Source organism: Vulpes lagopus, chromosome 15 (genome assembly GCF_018345385.1).
Source record: "Vulpes lagopus strain Blue_001 chromosome 15, ASM1834538v1, whole genome shotgun sequence".
NCBI lineage: Eukaryota > Metazoa > Chordata > Mammalia > Carnivora > Canidae > Vulpes > Vulpes lagopus.
Window position 1 is genome coordinate 27,939,487 of NC_054838.1, and position 16,588 is coordinate 27,956,074.

A 16,588-nucleotide genomic window follows, 5' to 3' on the forward strand; every position below is an offset into this window, starting at 1 on the left:
AAAATCTTTTAAAAATTAAAAAAAAAAAGAAACATAGATAGCTTAAAAGTTGCATCTCTTTTCTCAACAGGTACCAGTTATGAATAGGAATGAACTAGAAGCCAAAATGCAAAACCAAAAATGAAGCAGCTATGTGTAGTTAGTAATTTCAAGTTTAAACTATAACTAAACATTGTGGCTTATATATATTATTTTATATTGTGCTTTGCCCATTACTGATGGTTTGGACTTTGATAAAAGAAATTCCATAGTTTTTTATATCATAAAATGAGAATATTTCAACAGTGTATTATAGAAAGCAATATACTAATTGAAATGAATGCTTGTATATATTAAGTTATAGCCTTGGGACAACTGGGTGGCTCAGCAGTTGGGCGTCTGCCTTCAGCTTAGGGTGTGATCCAGGGTCCAGGGATCGAGTCCTGCATGAGGCTTCCCTCGAGGAACTTGCTTCTCCCTCTGCCTGTGTCTCTGCTCTCTCTGTGTCTCTCATGAATAAATAAATAAAATCTTAAAAAATATATATATATATATAGTCTTAAACCTTTCTCTCTAATGCCTTAACTGTCAAATGATTAAAACTTACTTTTTTTTTTTTTAAGAGTTTATTTATTTGATAGAGTAAGCAAGTGGAGAGAGGCAGAGGGAGAAGCAGGCTCCCTGTGAGCAGGGAGCCCAGTGTGGGGCTCCATCCCAGGACTGTGGGATCATGACCTGAGCTGAAGGCAGATGCTCAACCACTGAGCCACCCAGGTGCCCCTGATTAAAACTTTCAAAAGCATAGTATTATAGTCAGCATGCTGGACCAAGAAACACTAATAAAGCAGTTAGAGCAAGTACCGATAGTGTCAGTGTTTAACACTCTGTATTTAGCTGTGTTTATGCTACAGAAGAGCAATGTTAGTTGCATTCTAGCAAGTTAGTACTGCTGCTTTTTGAAACTCAAAAGAGGAAAACAGGACTTAATTAAATGCACGTTGCTTTAAGTTACTGCTATTATCCTTAACTTGGATGCAATGCCATGCAGATTTATGTGGCTATTATTTTCACTTACTTTGCATTACTTTAACAGCTTGAGTGGAGAGCCAGACATTCTCTCTTCACCTGACTAGCAAAGGCCGTTTAACTGCTGTAGGAAAAAACAAAAAACCATTTTGTGTGAAAATTAGTGACAACTGGCACTTAAGATCAGAAACAGAGTTGTTTATACTTGATGCCATAAAATGCTGTCTGCCCAAAGCTCTGAAAGACTTAAGATAGAAAGTAATACTTACTACAATACTACAGAGTTTTCATAGAATTATTACATTTGATAATAAAACTCACCTGATAAGTCTCAAAAAACCCACATAAATACATAATAATTTTAAAATAAAAGGATATAAAAACAGTATGTGCCACACAAATACTGACTAAAAGAAAGTTGGACTAGCCATTTTAATAACAAAAAAAATTTTAAGGCATTATTTAAAACAAATGTGTTCGCTAGGATTAAGAGATTTTGATTTTTTAAGAGATTTGATTTACCAGGGGAGAAAAGGCAATTCTAAACCTTGTATGGAAAATTTTAAGCAAAAATTGACAGAATTACAAACAAAAGTATATCAGTGCTCCATCATGCTGAGATTTTAATGCAGTAATTATATGAACAAGGATACAGACAAAATTTGAATAATATAATAACAAATTGATTTAATATATTTAAGTTAAAGGATGCTTGGTCTTCTCAAGCATGCATGGAGTAGTTATTAAGTCTACCAGACATTACATTTAAAGCAAGGTTCAAAAAACTTTAAAGCATAACATGTTCTCTGACTATAGTACAATTAGCTAAAACAGGATTAGTCAAAACAGTCCATATAGTTGGAAACTTAAAACCACACTTGGAAATACAAGTAAAGAAAAAAGAAAGAAAGAAATCAAAGTAGAAATAATATAATACTTATAATCAGTGAAAGTACTAAGTAAGTACTACAAGTACTACAAAGTACTGGTTCTTAGAGAGAAATGTAGCCTTAGATATTTACATTAGAAGTAGAGAAGCTAAAGAATATTGAACTAAGCATACAACTTCAGTAATTAGAAAACAGATCAGTAGAATCAATCCACACAGAAATGAAGAATGCAACTACTAAAGGGCAGAAATTAATGAAAACAGATGTAATACTGAAGATCAACATCTTCAATCTAATTTTGCTCCCTTCTGAAACCCTACTAAGACTCCAACAAAGGAATTTATTTATAAAGCGTAAACCCACAGGAAGACTCAATAAATTTTAGTGATAGATGGATTAGTGCTCACCCAAGAAAGCCAGATTTTAAACAAAGAACCTCCAGTTTACATCAGAATTTTCTCAAGTATTGAGTATCAAGCATTAGCAGCAACAGAAGTTTGGAAACGCAGTTGGAAGAGGGGTCTTAAAGAAGACTGGTTAAAAGTCTTAAGAAGCTATTAAATGCTTACATATTCTCACTTACTCCATACCACTGAACAACTGCAGGAACCTGTAGGTTTACACTCTAGTAAGAGTGAACAATGTCTCTAGATTGGGTTTTGCCAGACACAACTGAGCATGTGAATACTGTGATGAAATCAGACATTGGGTGACCTTATGCATTTTGAATGTTGAATGTAAAAACCTCTAAGGAGAAAATTGAGAGAATCTTCTTTTAGGGAATATGAGAAGCCTAAAGGACCTAAAGATACTGATTTGGGAGTTCCCTAACAATTGGCCTAGCAAAATAACTCTACAATGAAGGTTACTAGTGTTAGGGCCTCAATCATATGCTTAGAGCATGTGGTCACCTTTAATGAGGAGAGAGTGCCAGACATGATGAATGCATTCAATATGAAAGATAGAGGCCAAAACAAGGGAAGAAAGTCAGCTTAGACGAAACAGCTTATGAATGAAGAAGAAAACTTCAAAAATGACAAAACAATAAATATCATTAATCCATTCATATTCCTAGAAATATACTATATCTATGAATCAAGAGTATGATGCAATAAAAAAAGAATGTTTAGAGAATCCCTTCCCCCCACCAAAAGGTACTAAAGATATGATAAAATGAAAAACTGAAGTGAAGGATTTGAAATGTACAGTTAAAAAAGCCACTGAAATTCCTTCTTCTGAACACACATTGGGATTGCATTTATAGTCCATCATCCCCCATCCACCAGTAAGAGTCTCTACCACAGCGCAGAAAAGGCACTAAATCCATGGTATGGTCCAGAGTAAACAAGACAGCACAAGGCCTCAGGACCGTTGGGACCACTCATCACCACTGCTATGGAGAAGTCTCTGGGCTTCACAGCAGAAAAGGCAGAAGCAAAGACAGGCACACACACACATACGCACACACACACACACACACACACACACACATACACATCCCTGGATGCCATCAGGGTATTACAAAAGAAATGGAGAAGAGATTCAATAGAAATATTACTGGGCCAGATACAAGAACCAACATAAAAAAAGGGGGAGGGGACAATGCAGATAAAATGGAAGGGAAGGAATCATTACCAAAATTATTTAAGAAAATAGCCTATAATTGAAAGACAAAAACTATTACATTGAAAGAACCCACTGGCTATTCAACACAATGGGTAGAAATAGACCCATGCCAGTTTCAGAATTCTTGACTAGGATTCCATAAGTTTGTAGAATTAGAAGGCAGATATACATACAAAGGATCAGGTTTGAGGCTTATCAAAACAAAACTGGCAGCTAGAATTACAGAATTTTAATCTAGAATCCTATAGCTAGCCAAACTGCCAACTCATATATTTGAGTTCTCACAAAAACTTATAGCCCATGAACTATTACTCAGAAACCTACTGAGGGATGTATTTGATCATAATGAGAGAGTAAACTTAAAAAAGAGAAGACATGAGGAAATCCAGCGTCGAAAGAGGTGAAGACAGTTCTCAAGGTGAAGAGGAAGGGAAGGGATTTCTCAGATAATAGCTATGCACTACTCAGGAAAGCAGTCCAGAATGAAGCAATGTGACTTCCAACACAGATATGTTGAAGGTCTTCTGTATTATACATTCACATAACTGATAATAACGCGTAGTCTAGTCTGCCCCCAGAGTCTTGTCTGTACTTAGCTTGTAGGGATCATTTGCTGATAAAATTCTTGCTCTCTTCTGTGTACCCTGCTGCCTGGATAACCAAAGACATTCATTTCACCCTACAGAAGAATTTTGCTTTGAACTGCTGAGAGCTGAAGATTGGCCCTGGTAAGTAAGTTTAGAAGCAGAAAATAGAGAGTACCCTACCCCCACTCATCATCTTCTGTCACTTCTCAGCATCTGGCCCACCCTACAACCTTGCCAGATGACTTCACTGTATTGAGCCCTGTGTTTCCTGGAACTCATTCTTGCCTCTCCTAAGTGGGGTTATGATAAGCTCTGAAAAGCTGAAGATAGACTATGACTCTCGTAAGCTAATCTTCTCTGAGAACCTTCATCAAACAGTGGCAATAATGCTTTTTCCACACACAGCCAGGTTTGTGCTTTCCTGATGGTTTTTAGATTGTCTTTTTTATTCATATATATAGAAATACTTTTAGTTAAAATATTTGAGAAAATTCATTCTTGTCATTCACCATATTAAAAAATAAAGGAGAAAAAGTACATGAAGATAGTAGATTTAGAAAAAGCATTCTATAAAATTCAACAGCTATTTATAAACTAAAAACAAAATAAAACGCTTTGCAAATTAGTAATAGAAGGGAACTTTTTAACCTGTAAACTCTACAGTATTTGACATATGTAGTCATGAAATGTTTAAAAAAATTATCTTTAAAATGAATAAAACAAAAATATATATTATCATCATTTCTATTCAAGATTATACTAGTTGAAGGCATATCCATTATAGTATTTGCAAATCACATATATGTAAAACGTCATAGGACATGTACCAAAAAACCACTAGAAGCAGTAAGTTGGAATTCAGCAAGTTCATGAAATTCAGGTGATATTCAGAAATCATATTTCTGTACATTAGCAGTGAACAATTTAAATTTCAAAAGTACAATTTCTAGGAGCACCAAAAAACATCAGATTAAGGATTACATTTAGCAACTGTATGTAAGACCTGCATTTGGGAAACTATGATGGACAGTTTTTTTGCTGAGAAAAATCAAAGAAGACCTAAATCAATGGATAGATGTACCACATTCGTGGATTAGAAAACTCAATATTGTTAAGATGTCAGTTCTCCCCAACTGACCTATATGTATGTTTAACTCAATCACACTCAAAATCTCTGCAGATTTTTTGGTAAAAATTGAGAAAATGATTCTGAAATTTACAGGGGAATGCAAAGGATCCAGAAGAACTAAAACAGTTTTTAAAAAGAATGATGGGGGCATGTGGGTGGCTCAATCAGTTAGGTGTCTGCCTTTGGCTTAGGTCATGATCCTGGGTCTTGGGCATCAGGCTCCTGCTCAGTGGGGAGCCTGCTTCTCCCTCTCCGTCTGCCCCTCTCCCCAGCTCATGTGTGCATGCATGCTTGCTCTCTCTTTTTCTCTTTCTCTCTCCCTCCCTCTCTCCCTATCTCAAATAAATAAATCTTTAAAAAATGACAAAGTTAGAGGACTTACACTCCTTGATATGCTCTGTGCTACACTAATCAAGACAATGTGGTATTAGTGGTAAGAGTGAATTATAGATCAATAAAACATCCAAAAGTAGACCACTCATCCATACTGACCTGATGTTAAGTAAACATTTTCAAAGGTAATTGTGTGGGGGAAAGGATATTCTTTTCAGTAAATTATGCTGAAACAACTAGATATTCTTATTTTTAAAATGAACTTAACAGGGCAGCCCAGGTGGCTCAGCAGTTTAGCGCCACCTTCAGCCCAGGGCATGATCCTGGAGACCTGGGATTGAGTCCCACATCGGGCATCCTGCATGGAGCCTGCTTCTCCCTCTACCTGTGTGTCTGCCTCTCTCTCTGTGTGTCTCTCATGAATAAATAAAATCTTTTAAAAAAACCTAAATAAAAATAAAATGAACTTAAGGGACGCCTGGGTGGCTCAGTGGTTGAGCATCTGCCTTTGACTCAGGTCGTGATCCTGGGGTCTGGGATCGAACCCCACATTGGGCTCCTGCGGAGAGTCTGCTTCTCCCTCTGCCTGTGTCTCTGCCTCTTTCTCTGTCTCTCATGAAAAATAAATAAAATCTTTGAAAAAAATAAAAAATAAAATGAACTTAAACTCATGCCATTATAAAATTTAATGCCATTACAAAGATTATGAGAATTGAATCATCCCTAAATATAAAAGCTAAAATTATAAAACTTTTAGAGGAAACTGTAGAAGTCTTTGCAGCCTTCGGCTAGGCAAAGTTATTAAATAGGATACAAAAAATACAAACTGTAGTGAAAAATTGATAAACTTTATCAAAATAACAAATTTTTGTTCTTCAAAAGACATTGTTAAAGTGAAAGCCAAATCACAGGCTTGGAGAAAATACAAGTATATATCCAGCAAAGGACTTAAATGTTTAGGATAGGAGCACCTGGGTGTGTCAGTGGTTGAGCGTCTGCCTTTGGCCCAGATCATGATCCTGGGGTCCTGGGATCAAGTCTCTCATCAGGTTCCCCATAGGAAGCCTGCTTCTCCCTCTGCCTATGTTTCTACTTCTCTCTCTGTGTCTCTCATGAATAGAAAAAGTATCATCTTAAAAAATTAATGTTTAGAATATGTAAAGAACTCTTACAACTTAATAAGGCAAACAAACTTTTTAAACAGGCAAAGAGTGAACAAACACTGTATCAAAGAAGGTACATGGATGGCAAATAGCACATGAGAAGATATTCTATAATATTAGTCATTAGAGAAATGCATATTAAAACCACAATGAGATCACTAACATGAGGAACAACTAAAATGAAAACAAAACAAACAAACAAAAACCCATGTTATACCAAGTGTTGGTGAGGATATAAAACAAAAAACACTCATAGAGGGGTACCTGGGTGGCTCCATTGGTTAAGCATCTTTGGCTCAGGTCATGATCTCCAGGTCCTAGGATCAAGCCCCAAGTTGGGCTCCCTGCTCATTGGGGAGCCTGCTTCTCCCTCTCCCTCTGCCCTTCCTTCCCCTACCCCTCATAATCTTATCAGTGTTCATAGGTGTTTTATTTGTTATCAAAAAATCTGGAAACAACATAAATATCTACCAACATTTGGACAGATAAACAAATTGTGGTATATCCATATAATGGAATACTACTCAGCAATTAAAGGAAATGAAGTATCAGTACACATAACAACATGGATGAATTTTAAAATAATTATGCCAAGTGAAGGAAGCCATACCATGAAGAGGATATGTTGTGTTACTTCATTTATATAACATTCTAAAAAATGCAAACTAAGCTTTTAGAAATGATGGATATGTTTATTATCTTGATTGTAGTGTTTCATGGATATATACAAATGTACTGATCAGATATACACTTGAAATATATCCAGTTTAATCTAAGGCAATGATACATTGAAGCTATAAGAATATATAAGCCAATGTTCTTGTTTTGAGTAACTCACCAAGCTTCAGTTTTCTCATTAGTGAAGTGCAAAGAATAATAGGTATTATTTAGGGTTTATTTGAAGATTTTATTCATTTGCTTGTGTATCTAATTACCGTGGTGCCTGCCTAACACAGAGCAGGTGACTCAGTCAATGTTAATTCCGTTCCAGCACTCCCCTCCCTCTTCCAGGGAACTGATAAAGTTATTGAGGACCTTCAGATTACTTTCTTAAAACACTTACCAAAGTCTTAATGGCATATTCTTTCTCATTTTTAATGGCTAAATGTAATAGGCAAATGTATTAGAGATTTTTTTTGAGAATTTAATAAATAGGTTTGCTTTTAATACTAACGAAAACCTTTCCTTCTCATGAAAGCAATAGCTTCAAGCTCTGATCATGACTTGACTTAACAAAATTTCATTTTGCTTTCCCTTTTTTTCCCACAGGGTTTATCCATGGCTCAGAGGACTTGGTTATACATCCTTGGGTATATTTTTATTGGGATTTCTATTATGGAACATAGATAACATCTTTTGTGATTCACTGAGGTAAGATTTATTTTCAATCTTTGAGAAATATTTTTGGAAGCAATCTATTTAGCAGAGAATTTCATAAGCATATAGAATTAGTAGTGCCATGATGTGAATTTTTGCCATTGTTGAAGTTAAAAAAGTATGTACAGCACAATAAAGTTAAATTCTGAGAATACTTGTTTAATTAACCTAAAAATTTGGACCAAAGACTATTTTGTAGTATCTGTAGGGATTTGTAGAGTTGATCAGATACTAGTTAGGCATCTGAAAGCTGCCTAATCTGCTGTGTTGAAGAAATGATTTATAAGAAGCATGTGAGATACATGTATATAATTTTTAAGATCATATTTATTCATTCATGAGAGACACAGAGAGAGAGGCAGAGACACAGGGAGAGGGAGAAGCAGGCTCCATGCAGGGAGCCCGATATGGGACTCAATCCCACGTCCCCAGGATTACGCCCTGGGCCAAAGGCAGGTGCTAATCCACTGAGCCACCCAGGCTGCCCTAATTTTGTACTTTAATATACTTAATGTTATTTTCTAAGAAAGACATATGTTCCTTTTACCATCTGTCAGCAATTATGTATTGACTAGAGTTTGAATTTGGGTCTCTGGACTTTAGTCTGTCACAAAGATAAATATCTTTTTGGACCTCAATTTCCATTACATGAACATGTTAAAGAGATTAAACTAGTGGGTCCTTCCAACTCAAAATTCTATGCTCTAAAGTTTTGTATAAACAGAAAAGCACTAGAGAGAGGCAATCAGCAAAATTTAGACTGTGGGAAATCTACAGATGAATGAATGACCTGGTCTCTTCAGCATAAATTGCAGAGGGGATAAAACACGGAACAGGAATGTACAGATTAAAAGAGACTTAAGGGGCTCCTAGGTGGCTCAGTCAGTTAAGTGCCTGACTCTTGATTTGGGCTCAGGTCCTGATTGCTGGGTGGTGAGATAAAGCCCCAAGTCAAGCTCTGAGTCTGCTTAGGATTTTATCACTCCCTCTCCCTCTGCCCCTCCCTCCCCCTGTGGGCATACTCTCTCTCAATAAATAAAATATTTTTTAAAAATTAGAGACTTAACAGATACATAGTATCAACCAAATGCAATGTGTTGATTTTCTTTTAATTCTGATTCAAGCAAACAAACTGCAAAAATCTTTTAAACTTATGAGACAATTAATTAAAATTTTGATCAGTAATTGAATATTTGGTGATATTAAGGGATTATCGTTAATCTTTTATATGTGAAAATGGTATGGTTATATTTTAAAGAGTTGGGTTTTTTTTTTTAAAGATTTATTTATTAGAGCACACAAACAAGATGGGCAGAGGGAAAGGGAGTGAGAATCTCAAGCAGACTTATGCTGAGCCCAGAGCCCAGCTTGGGGTTTGATCTTGTGACCCTGAGATCATGACCCCGAGATCATGACCTGAGCAGAAACCAAATTGGTTGCTCAACTGTACCACCCAGGCACCCCTTTAAAGAGGTTTTAAACTTTTAGAGACACATGTTGAAATATTTAGAATTAAAAATGCTACAATATCTGGGATTTATTTCAAAATATGGAAGGGGAGAAGTACATGAGAGTTTAGATGATAGGCTGTAAGTGATAATTGTTAAGCTGGATAATGGGTACATTATTATTTTGCCCACATTGCACACGTTTGAAATTTTCTGTAATAAAAAATTAAATAAGTAAATGTGTATTTTAAATGTACACCAACAGACAAGTAATGTATCTTGCTTAGAAATCTAAATTCTCCAGCAGCCCGGGTGGCTCAGCGGTTTAGCCCAGAGCCTGATCCTGGAGACCTGGGATTGAGTCCCGTGTCAGGCTCCCTGCATGGAGCCTGCTTCTCCCTCTGCCTGTGTCTCTGCCTCTGTGTGTGTGTGTGTGTCTCTTATGAATAACTAAATAAAATCTTTAAAAAAAAAAATCTGAATTCTCAATGAATGGTTCTGAATCAGTATTACCGATCACAAGCCCCATTGGACAGAGCATTTACATTGCTGAGATAAGTCATCATCCTCTGAATGAGAGCCACTAAGAAATAAAGTAGATTCTTAGAGATGGTAATTGTCTCAAAAATTTATGGGATATCTAGAAAAATAGTTTTACATTGATTTTTTCTCTTCTAATAAATGAGAATATTAATATGGTACACAATCAAAAAATATAAAATTTGAGACTCAGCTGTGCCACTTAGCTAAGTGACTTGGGCAACTTGGTCTCTGAATTTTAGGTTCCTCATCTGTAAAGCAAAGCTAATAATAGCTACCTCAAAGACTCACTATGAAGTGAAATAAGATTTACAAAAGTACTTTGTAGACTGTATGGTGCTTATCTAAGATGATGGTTGTATGTAGGGCAAGGAAAAGCATGTGTCTGGTTTCTTGAGTGAATAGCTAAGTAGACCAATGTTTCCCAAATTGTATTCTAGGGAACACTTGTTCCATAAAGTATTCTTAAGATATTACTTGAAGGAAGGGTTTTGTGCATTAGTACATTACCTGAAAAAAATGAAAATAACTCTTGTAGTTATGATAGGACTTCTCACAGCCTTCATTCTGTTAATAGACATTGCAGTCTGCAAGGGGGCAATAAACTATTACTATTTCCTATTTTTTTGAACACGGGGTCATTTCTTCATGAAACTTCTGCTAGGAACACTATTCCTCAGAATACACTTTGGAAAACAGTATGCAGACTACAGCAGACTTAAGGAAATTAAATAATTTCCATGTCTGAGAGTAACACTTCAAAGTGTTCAAAGGCTTGTCAGCATTAGTTGCTAAATATTAAAAAACTGATAATAACCTGGTGATTTCTTTCTCCCTCTTCACACAGGAACTTTCGAAAGAAGATGCCACCTATCATAGGTGTTGCCACACAATTTCATGCATGGTGGCATATTTTAACTGGCCTTGGTTCATATCTTCACATCCTTTTCAGGTAGGAATTAGATACTTTTTTAGCATGGTATTGAAGTATTTTTTTCCTTTACCCTTCAAATAGGATGGTGTAAATATAAAATGCCAGAGACAAAATCAGGATTTAATGCTTTAGCTTTGCCTCTGCCACTAGGTGACCTTAAGTAAGTCCCTACCCTCTCTGAAGCTTAGTTTTCTAACATGAATTAGTTGTACTGACATATGATCTACATTTTAAATAGTTGTCCATCTCCTTTTTAGAGCAAGTAGGATATAAACATTTCCATTTCGTGTTTATCAACATATCTTTGTTTATAGAGAACAAATTTAGAGGGAAATAAACAGTCAGATCCTCTGAGTAGCAGACTGGGAAAGCATGAGTATCAGAAGTCCCCAGTTTCCCTGCTAAAGAGTCTTTTGGAGTCTGTCTCTGTTAGAGGTCAGTCATTTACAACAAAAATGAAATTAGAATCATCTATGATCACATTATTCAAATAATACCTCCAAGGATGCCTGGGTGGCTCAGCAGTTGAGCATCTGCCTTCAGCTCAGGGCGTGATTCCTGGTCTGGGGATCAAGTCCCACATTGGGCTCCCTGCATGGAGCCTGCTTCTCCCTCTGCCTGTGTCTCTGCCTTTCCCCTCCCCCCTCTCTCTCATGAATAAATAAATAAAATCTTTAAAAAAAAATAAAAGGGAAGGGATAGGAAATGTTTGAGGAAATTAACAAATGACAGGAAAGGAGAAACAAGAATAACTGTAAAATGAGTCTGAAAATTACAAACCTAGTACCTTAACAGTGCCCAAGTAGTCCTGAGAACATTACTGAAGTGTAATACAATACAGTAGTAAATTTCAATAATGAATAAGAAGAGGTGAAAGCATACTCATCATATTCTATTTTAAAAGACTAGGGTTCCCACTTTCCCCTTTCCTTTTTCACCTTCCCCTTTACATTTCCCTTTCACCTTCTCCTTCTCTCCTGCTGGTATGGAAAGCCTTCAGGGAAGAGGGTAATGAGGGGGAAGAGGTGCTGTGCCAAAGTGACAGCATTCAGTGAGGAATAAAGAAAGGAGCTCAGTGGTAGCAGGATGCTGAGCTTCCAAGAAAATCTGGTGGTGGTGAGAAAGTGGCTGCTGTGCACTGCAAGGAAGCAGAGCGATTAAAGAAAGAGATGTGACAGGGTAGGTGGAAGAGATAGCCAGAAGTCAGAAATGGGTCACACTGAAGAAGTAAATTATTTGATTAAACAATAAATAAATATACTGGGGATAATAAAAGCCTGATTTCTCCACTGTCTCAGAAGGGATTTGCAAGTATGGAAAAAAAAGAAAGTTAAACAGATTCTTGAGGGGGTTAGAATGGAATTTAAACTGTTAGGGGTACCTGGGTGGCTCAGTCGGTTAAGTGTCTGACTTTGTCTCAGGTCATGATCTCAGGGTACTGTGATTGAGCCCGGAGTCAGGCTCCCCCATGACTGGAGAGTCTGCTTGTTGCTCTCCCTCTCCCTATGCCCCTCCCCCCACTCCTCTCTCTCTCTCTCTCTCTCTCTCTCTCTCTCTCTCTCTCTCTCTCTTTCTCTCTCTCAAATAAATAAGTAAATAAATAAATAAATAAAATCTTTTTTTAAAAAGGTATTAGTGCTAAGCCTACGTGACTTAGCAGTTAAGCATCTGCCTTCGGCTTAGAGCGTGGATTCTAAATCCTGGAGTCCCGGGATCAGTCCCATATCGGACTGCCTGCGTGGAGCCTCCTTCTCCCTCTGCCTATGTCTCTGCCTCTCTCTCTGTGTGTCTCTTATGAATGAATGAATAAATCTTTTTTAAAAATGTAAATCTTTAAAAAAAACATATTTAAATGATAACAATTTAGCATCTGGGAGACAAGAATACAGGAATTCATACCAATCTTGCAACTTTCCTAGAAGTTTGAAACTTTTTTTATATTAAAAACATAAAGAAGGGAGATCCCTGGGTGGCTCGGGGGGGTTAGCACCTGCCTTTGGCCCAGGGTGTGATCCTGGAGTCCTGGGATCAAGTCCCACGTCGGGCTGCTGGCATGGAACCTGCTTCTCCCTCCTCCTGTGTCTCTGCCTCCCTCTCTCTCTCTATGTCTATCATAAACAAATAAATAAATAAATAAATCTTAAAAAAAAAACATAAAGAAAGGAGAGGGGAAGGTCAAGCCTCCCGATGGTGGCAGGGGTGGGGGTGGGGGTTGAGATATTTAGTGCAAATAAGCAAATAGAAAACTGATCATCTAACTCGTAATCAAAATGCCTTCTAAAACCATAGGATATCCATTTTTGTGAAAAACAGGGCTAAATGAGTAATTAATACTCATGAATACATAATTGTCTTTGTAAGGGTATATGGTAACTGGTAAGTACCAGCAGTTACCTCTGGGCTGAAGGTACCAAGTAGGAGACAGACTTTTTTCCTGTGTACTCTTTCATACTCTTCAAACTTTTACCAGATGATTATACTACTTATTTTTTTAAAATGTTTAAATAAAACAATTGAGGGCAGCCCGGGTGGCTCAGTGGTTTAGCGCCGCCTTCAGTTCAGGAGACCCGGAGATCCTGGAGACCTGGGATCGAGTCCCATGTCAGGCTCTCTGCATGGAGCCTGCTTCTCCCTCTGCCTGTGTCTCTGCCTCTCTCTCTGTGTGTCTCTCATGAATAAATAAATAAAATCTTTTTTAAAAAATAATAAATAAATAAAATAAAATGAAACAATTGAGATTTTTTTATATCCATTAAATGAGCTTTATAGTATTTTGAAATTTCCTTCTATATTCTTTAGTTGCAGTGAAATAGTATGATCACACATTACTTGTTAGTGTAAATTGATGTAACTCATTTGGAAAGAGTTCAATACCAAATGTGTTTGTGAAAATAAAATATTTATATTTTTATCCCAGTTATTATATTCCTTGGATTTATCCTAAAGAAGTAACCAGAAAAATGAAAATGTGTGTGTAAACTCAAATATTTTTATTACAGTGTTACTTAATTAGCATAGCAACAATAATAATAGAAGAAAAATAAACTGACCAAGAGGGTAGAATTATAAAGTAAATTATAGTATACCTTTTATTCAGCCATTTATAAATGTGAAAATTTTATAGCTATATAGAAAGGTTTTGGATTATTTGGATTTTTAAGTGAAACAGATGAAAATCATACACAGGTAATTATTAACACTGTAAAAACTAATTTGTATGGGGACAAAGGCTAAAGTGAATACAGAAAAAAATGAAGCATTTGACTGTATTTGGTGGTAGGTTTTTTTTTGTTTTGTTTTCTATTTATTCTGATTTTTTTAAGAAGGCAGGGAAGATAGAATATATTTTAGACACATTTCATCCTAAAAAACTAAAAATAAAAGAAGCTTGGGTATTTAAGCTTCAGTTATGGAAATTTTGATTCTTTGAGTATCTCACTGAATGAAGCATGCAAATAATATTTCAGAGGGATGATTAGAGAATTTAATAAAATAACACATGTGCCCTTTAAGACTTAAATACTGTACAAATGTTTGTTTCAAACAAAGAGTTAACACAGTGAAGCAAAAATATCTGAGCTTGGAGCTTTGCTCCATCACTATATAACTGTGTAATAGTCTTTTTTTTTTAATTAATTTTTATTGGTGTTCAATTTACCAACATACAGAAAAACACCCAGTGCTCATCCCGTCAAGTGTCCACCTCAGTGCCCGTCACCCATTCCCCTCCAACACCTGCCCTCTTCCCCTTCCACCACCCCTAGTTCGTTTCCCAGAGTTAGGAGTCTTTATGTTCTGTCTCCCTTCCTGATATTTCCCAACATTTCTTTTCCCTTCCTTTATATTCCCTTTCACTATTATTTATATTCCCCAAATGAATGAGAACATACACTGTTTGTCCTTCTCCGATTGACTTATTTCACTCAGCATAATACCCTCCAGTTCCATCCACGTTGAAGCAAATGGTGGGTATTTGTCGTTTCTAATGGCTGAGTAATATTCCATTGTATACATAAACCACATCTTCTTTATCCATTCATCTTTCGATGGACACCGAGGCTCCTTCCACAGTTTGGCTATTGTGGCCATTGCTGCTAGAAACCTCGGGGTGCAGGTGTCTGACGTTTCATTGCATCTGAATCTTTGGGGTAAATCCCCAACAGTGCAATTGCTGGGTCGTAGGGCAGGTCTATTTTTAACTCTTTGAGGAACCTCCACACAGTTTTCCAGAGTGGCTGCACCAGTTCACATTCCCACCAACAGTGTAAGAGGGTTCCCTTTTCTCCGCATCCTCTCCAACATTTGTTGTTTCCTGCCTTGTTAATTTTCCCCATTCTCACTGGTGTGAGGTGATATCTCATTGTGGTTTTGATTTGTATTTCCCTGATGGCAAGTGATGCAGAGCATTTTCTCATGTGCATGTTGGCCATGTCCATGTCTTCCTCTGTGAGATTTCTCTTCATGTCTTTTGCTCATTTCATGACTGGATTGTTTGGTGTTGAGTTTAATAAGTTCTTTATAGATTTTGGAAACTAGCCCTTTATCTGATATGTCATTTGCAAATATCTTCTCCCATTCTGTAGGTTGTCTTTTAGTTTTGTTGACTGTATCCTTTGCTGTGCAAAAGCTTCTTATCTTGATGAAGTCCCAATAGTTATTTTTGCTTTTGCTTCTTTTCCCTTTGTGGATGTATCTTGCAAGAAGTTACTGTGGCCGAGTTCAAAAAGGGTGTTGCCTGTGTTCTCTTCTATGATTTTGATGGACTCTTGTCTCACATTTAGATCTCTCATCCATTTTGAGTTTATCTTTGTGTATGGTGAAAGAGAGTGGTCCAGTTTCATTCTTCTGCAGGTGGATGTCCAATTTTCCCAGCACCATTTATTGAAGAGACTGTCTTTCTTCCAATGGATAGTCTTTCCTCCTTTATCGAATATTAGATGACCATACATTTCAGGGTCCACTTCTGGGTTCTCTATTCTGTTCCATTGATCTATGTGTCTGTTTTTGTGCCAGTACCACACTGTCTTGATGACCACAGCTTTGTAGTACAACCTGAAATCTGGCATTGTGATGCCCCCAGGTATGGTTTTCTTTTTTAAAATTCCCCTGGCTATTCGGGGTCTTTTCTGATTCCACACAAATCTTGAAATAATTTGTTCTAACTCTCTGAAGAAAGTCCATGGTATTTTGATAGGGATTGCATTAAACGTGTAAATTGCCCTGGGTAACATTGACATTTTTACAATATTAATTCTGCCAATCCATGAGCATGGAATATTTTTCCATCTCTTTGTGTCTTCCTCAATTTCTTTCAGAAGTGTTCTATAGTTTTTAGGGTATAGATCTTTTGCCTCTTTGGTTAGGTTTATTCCTAGGTATCTTATGCTTTTGGGTGCAATTGTAAATGGGATTGACTCCTTAATTTCTCTTTCTTCAGTCTCATTGTTAGTGTATAGAAATGCCATTGATTTCTGGGCATTGATTTTGTATCCTGCCACGCTACCAAATTGCTGTATGAGTTCTAGCAATCTTGGGGTGGAGGCTTTTGGGTTTTCT

The 16,588-nt window shown here is 36.8% G+C and overlaps 1 protein-coding gene across 3 annotated transcripts in view; it reads left to right on the forward strand.

The window, feature by feature from the left end:
• The window catches only part of ACER3 (alkaline ceramidase 3), a 159,035-nt gene that overhangs the window by 136,326 nt on the left and 6,121 nt on the right, over positions 1-16,588 (forward strand). For all 3 annotated transcript variants that reach the window (XM_041729977.1, XM_041729978.1, XM_041729979.1), the window contains 2 exons: positions 8,003-8,104; positions 10,946-11,050. In XM_041729977.1, the coding sequence (XP_041585911.1) occupies positions 8,003-8,104; positions 10,946-11,050 (207 nt within the window). The remainder of the gene's footprint in view (positions 1-8,002; positions 8,105-10,945; positions 11,051-16,588) is intronic.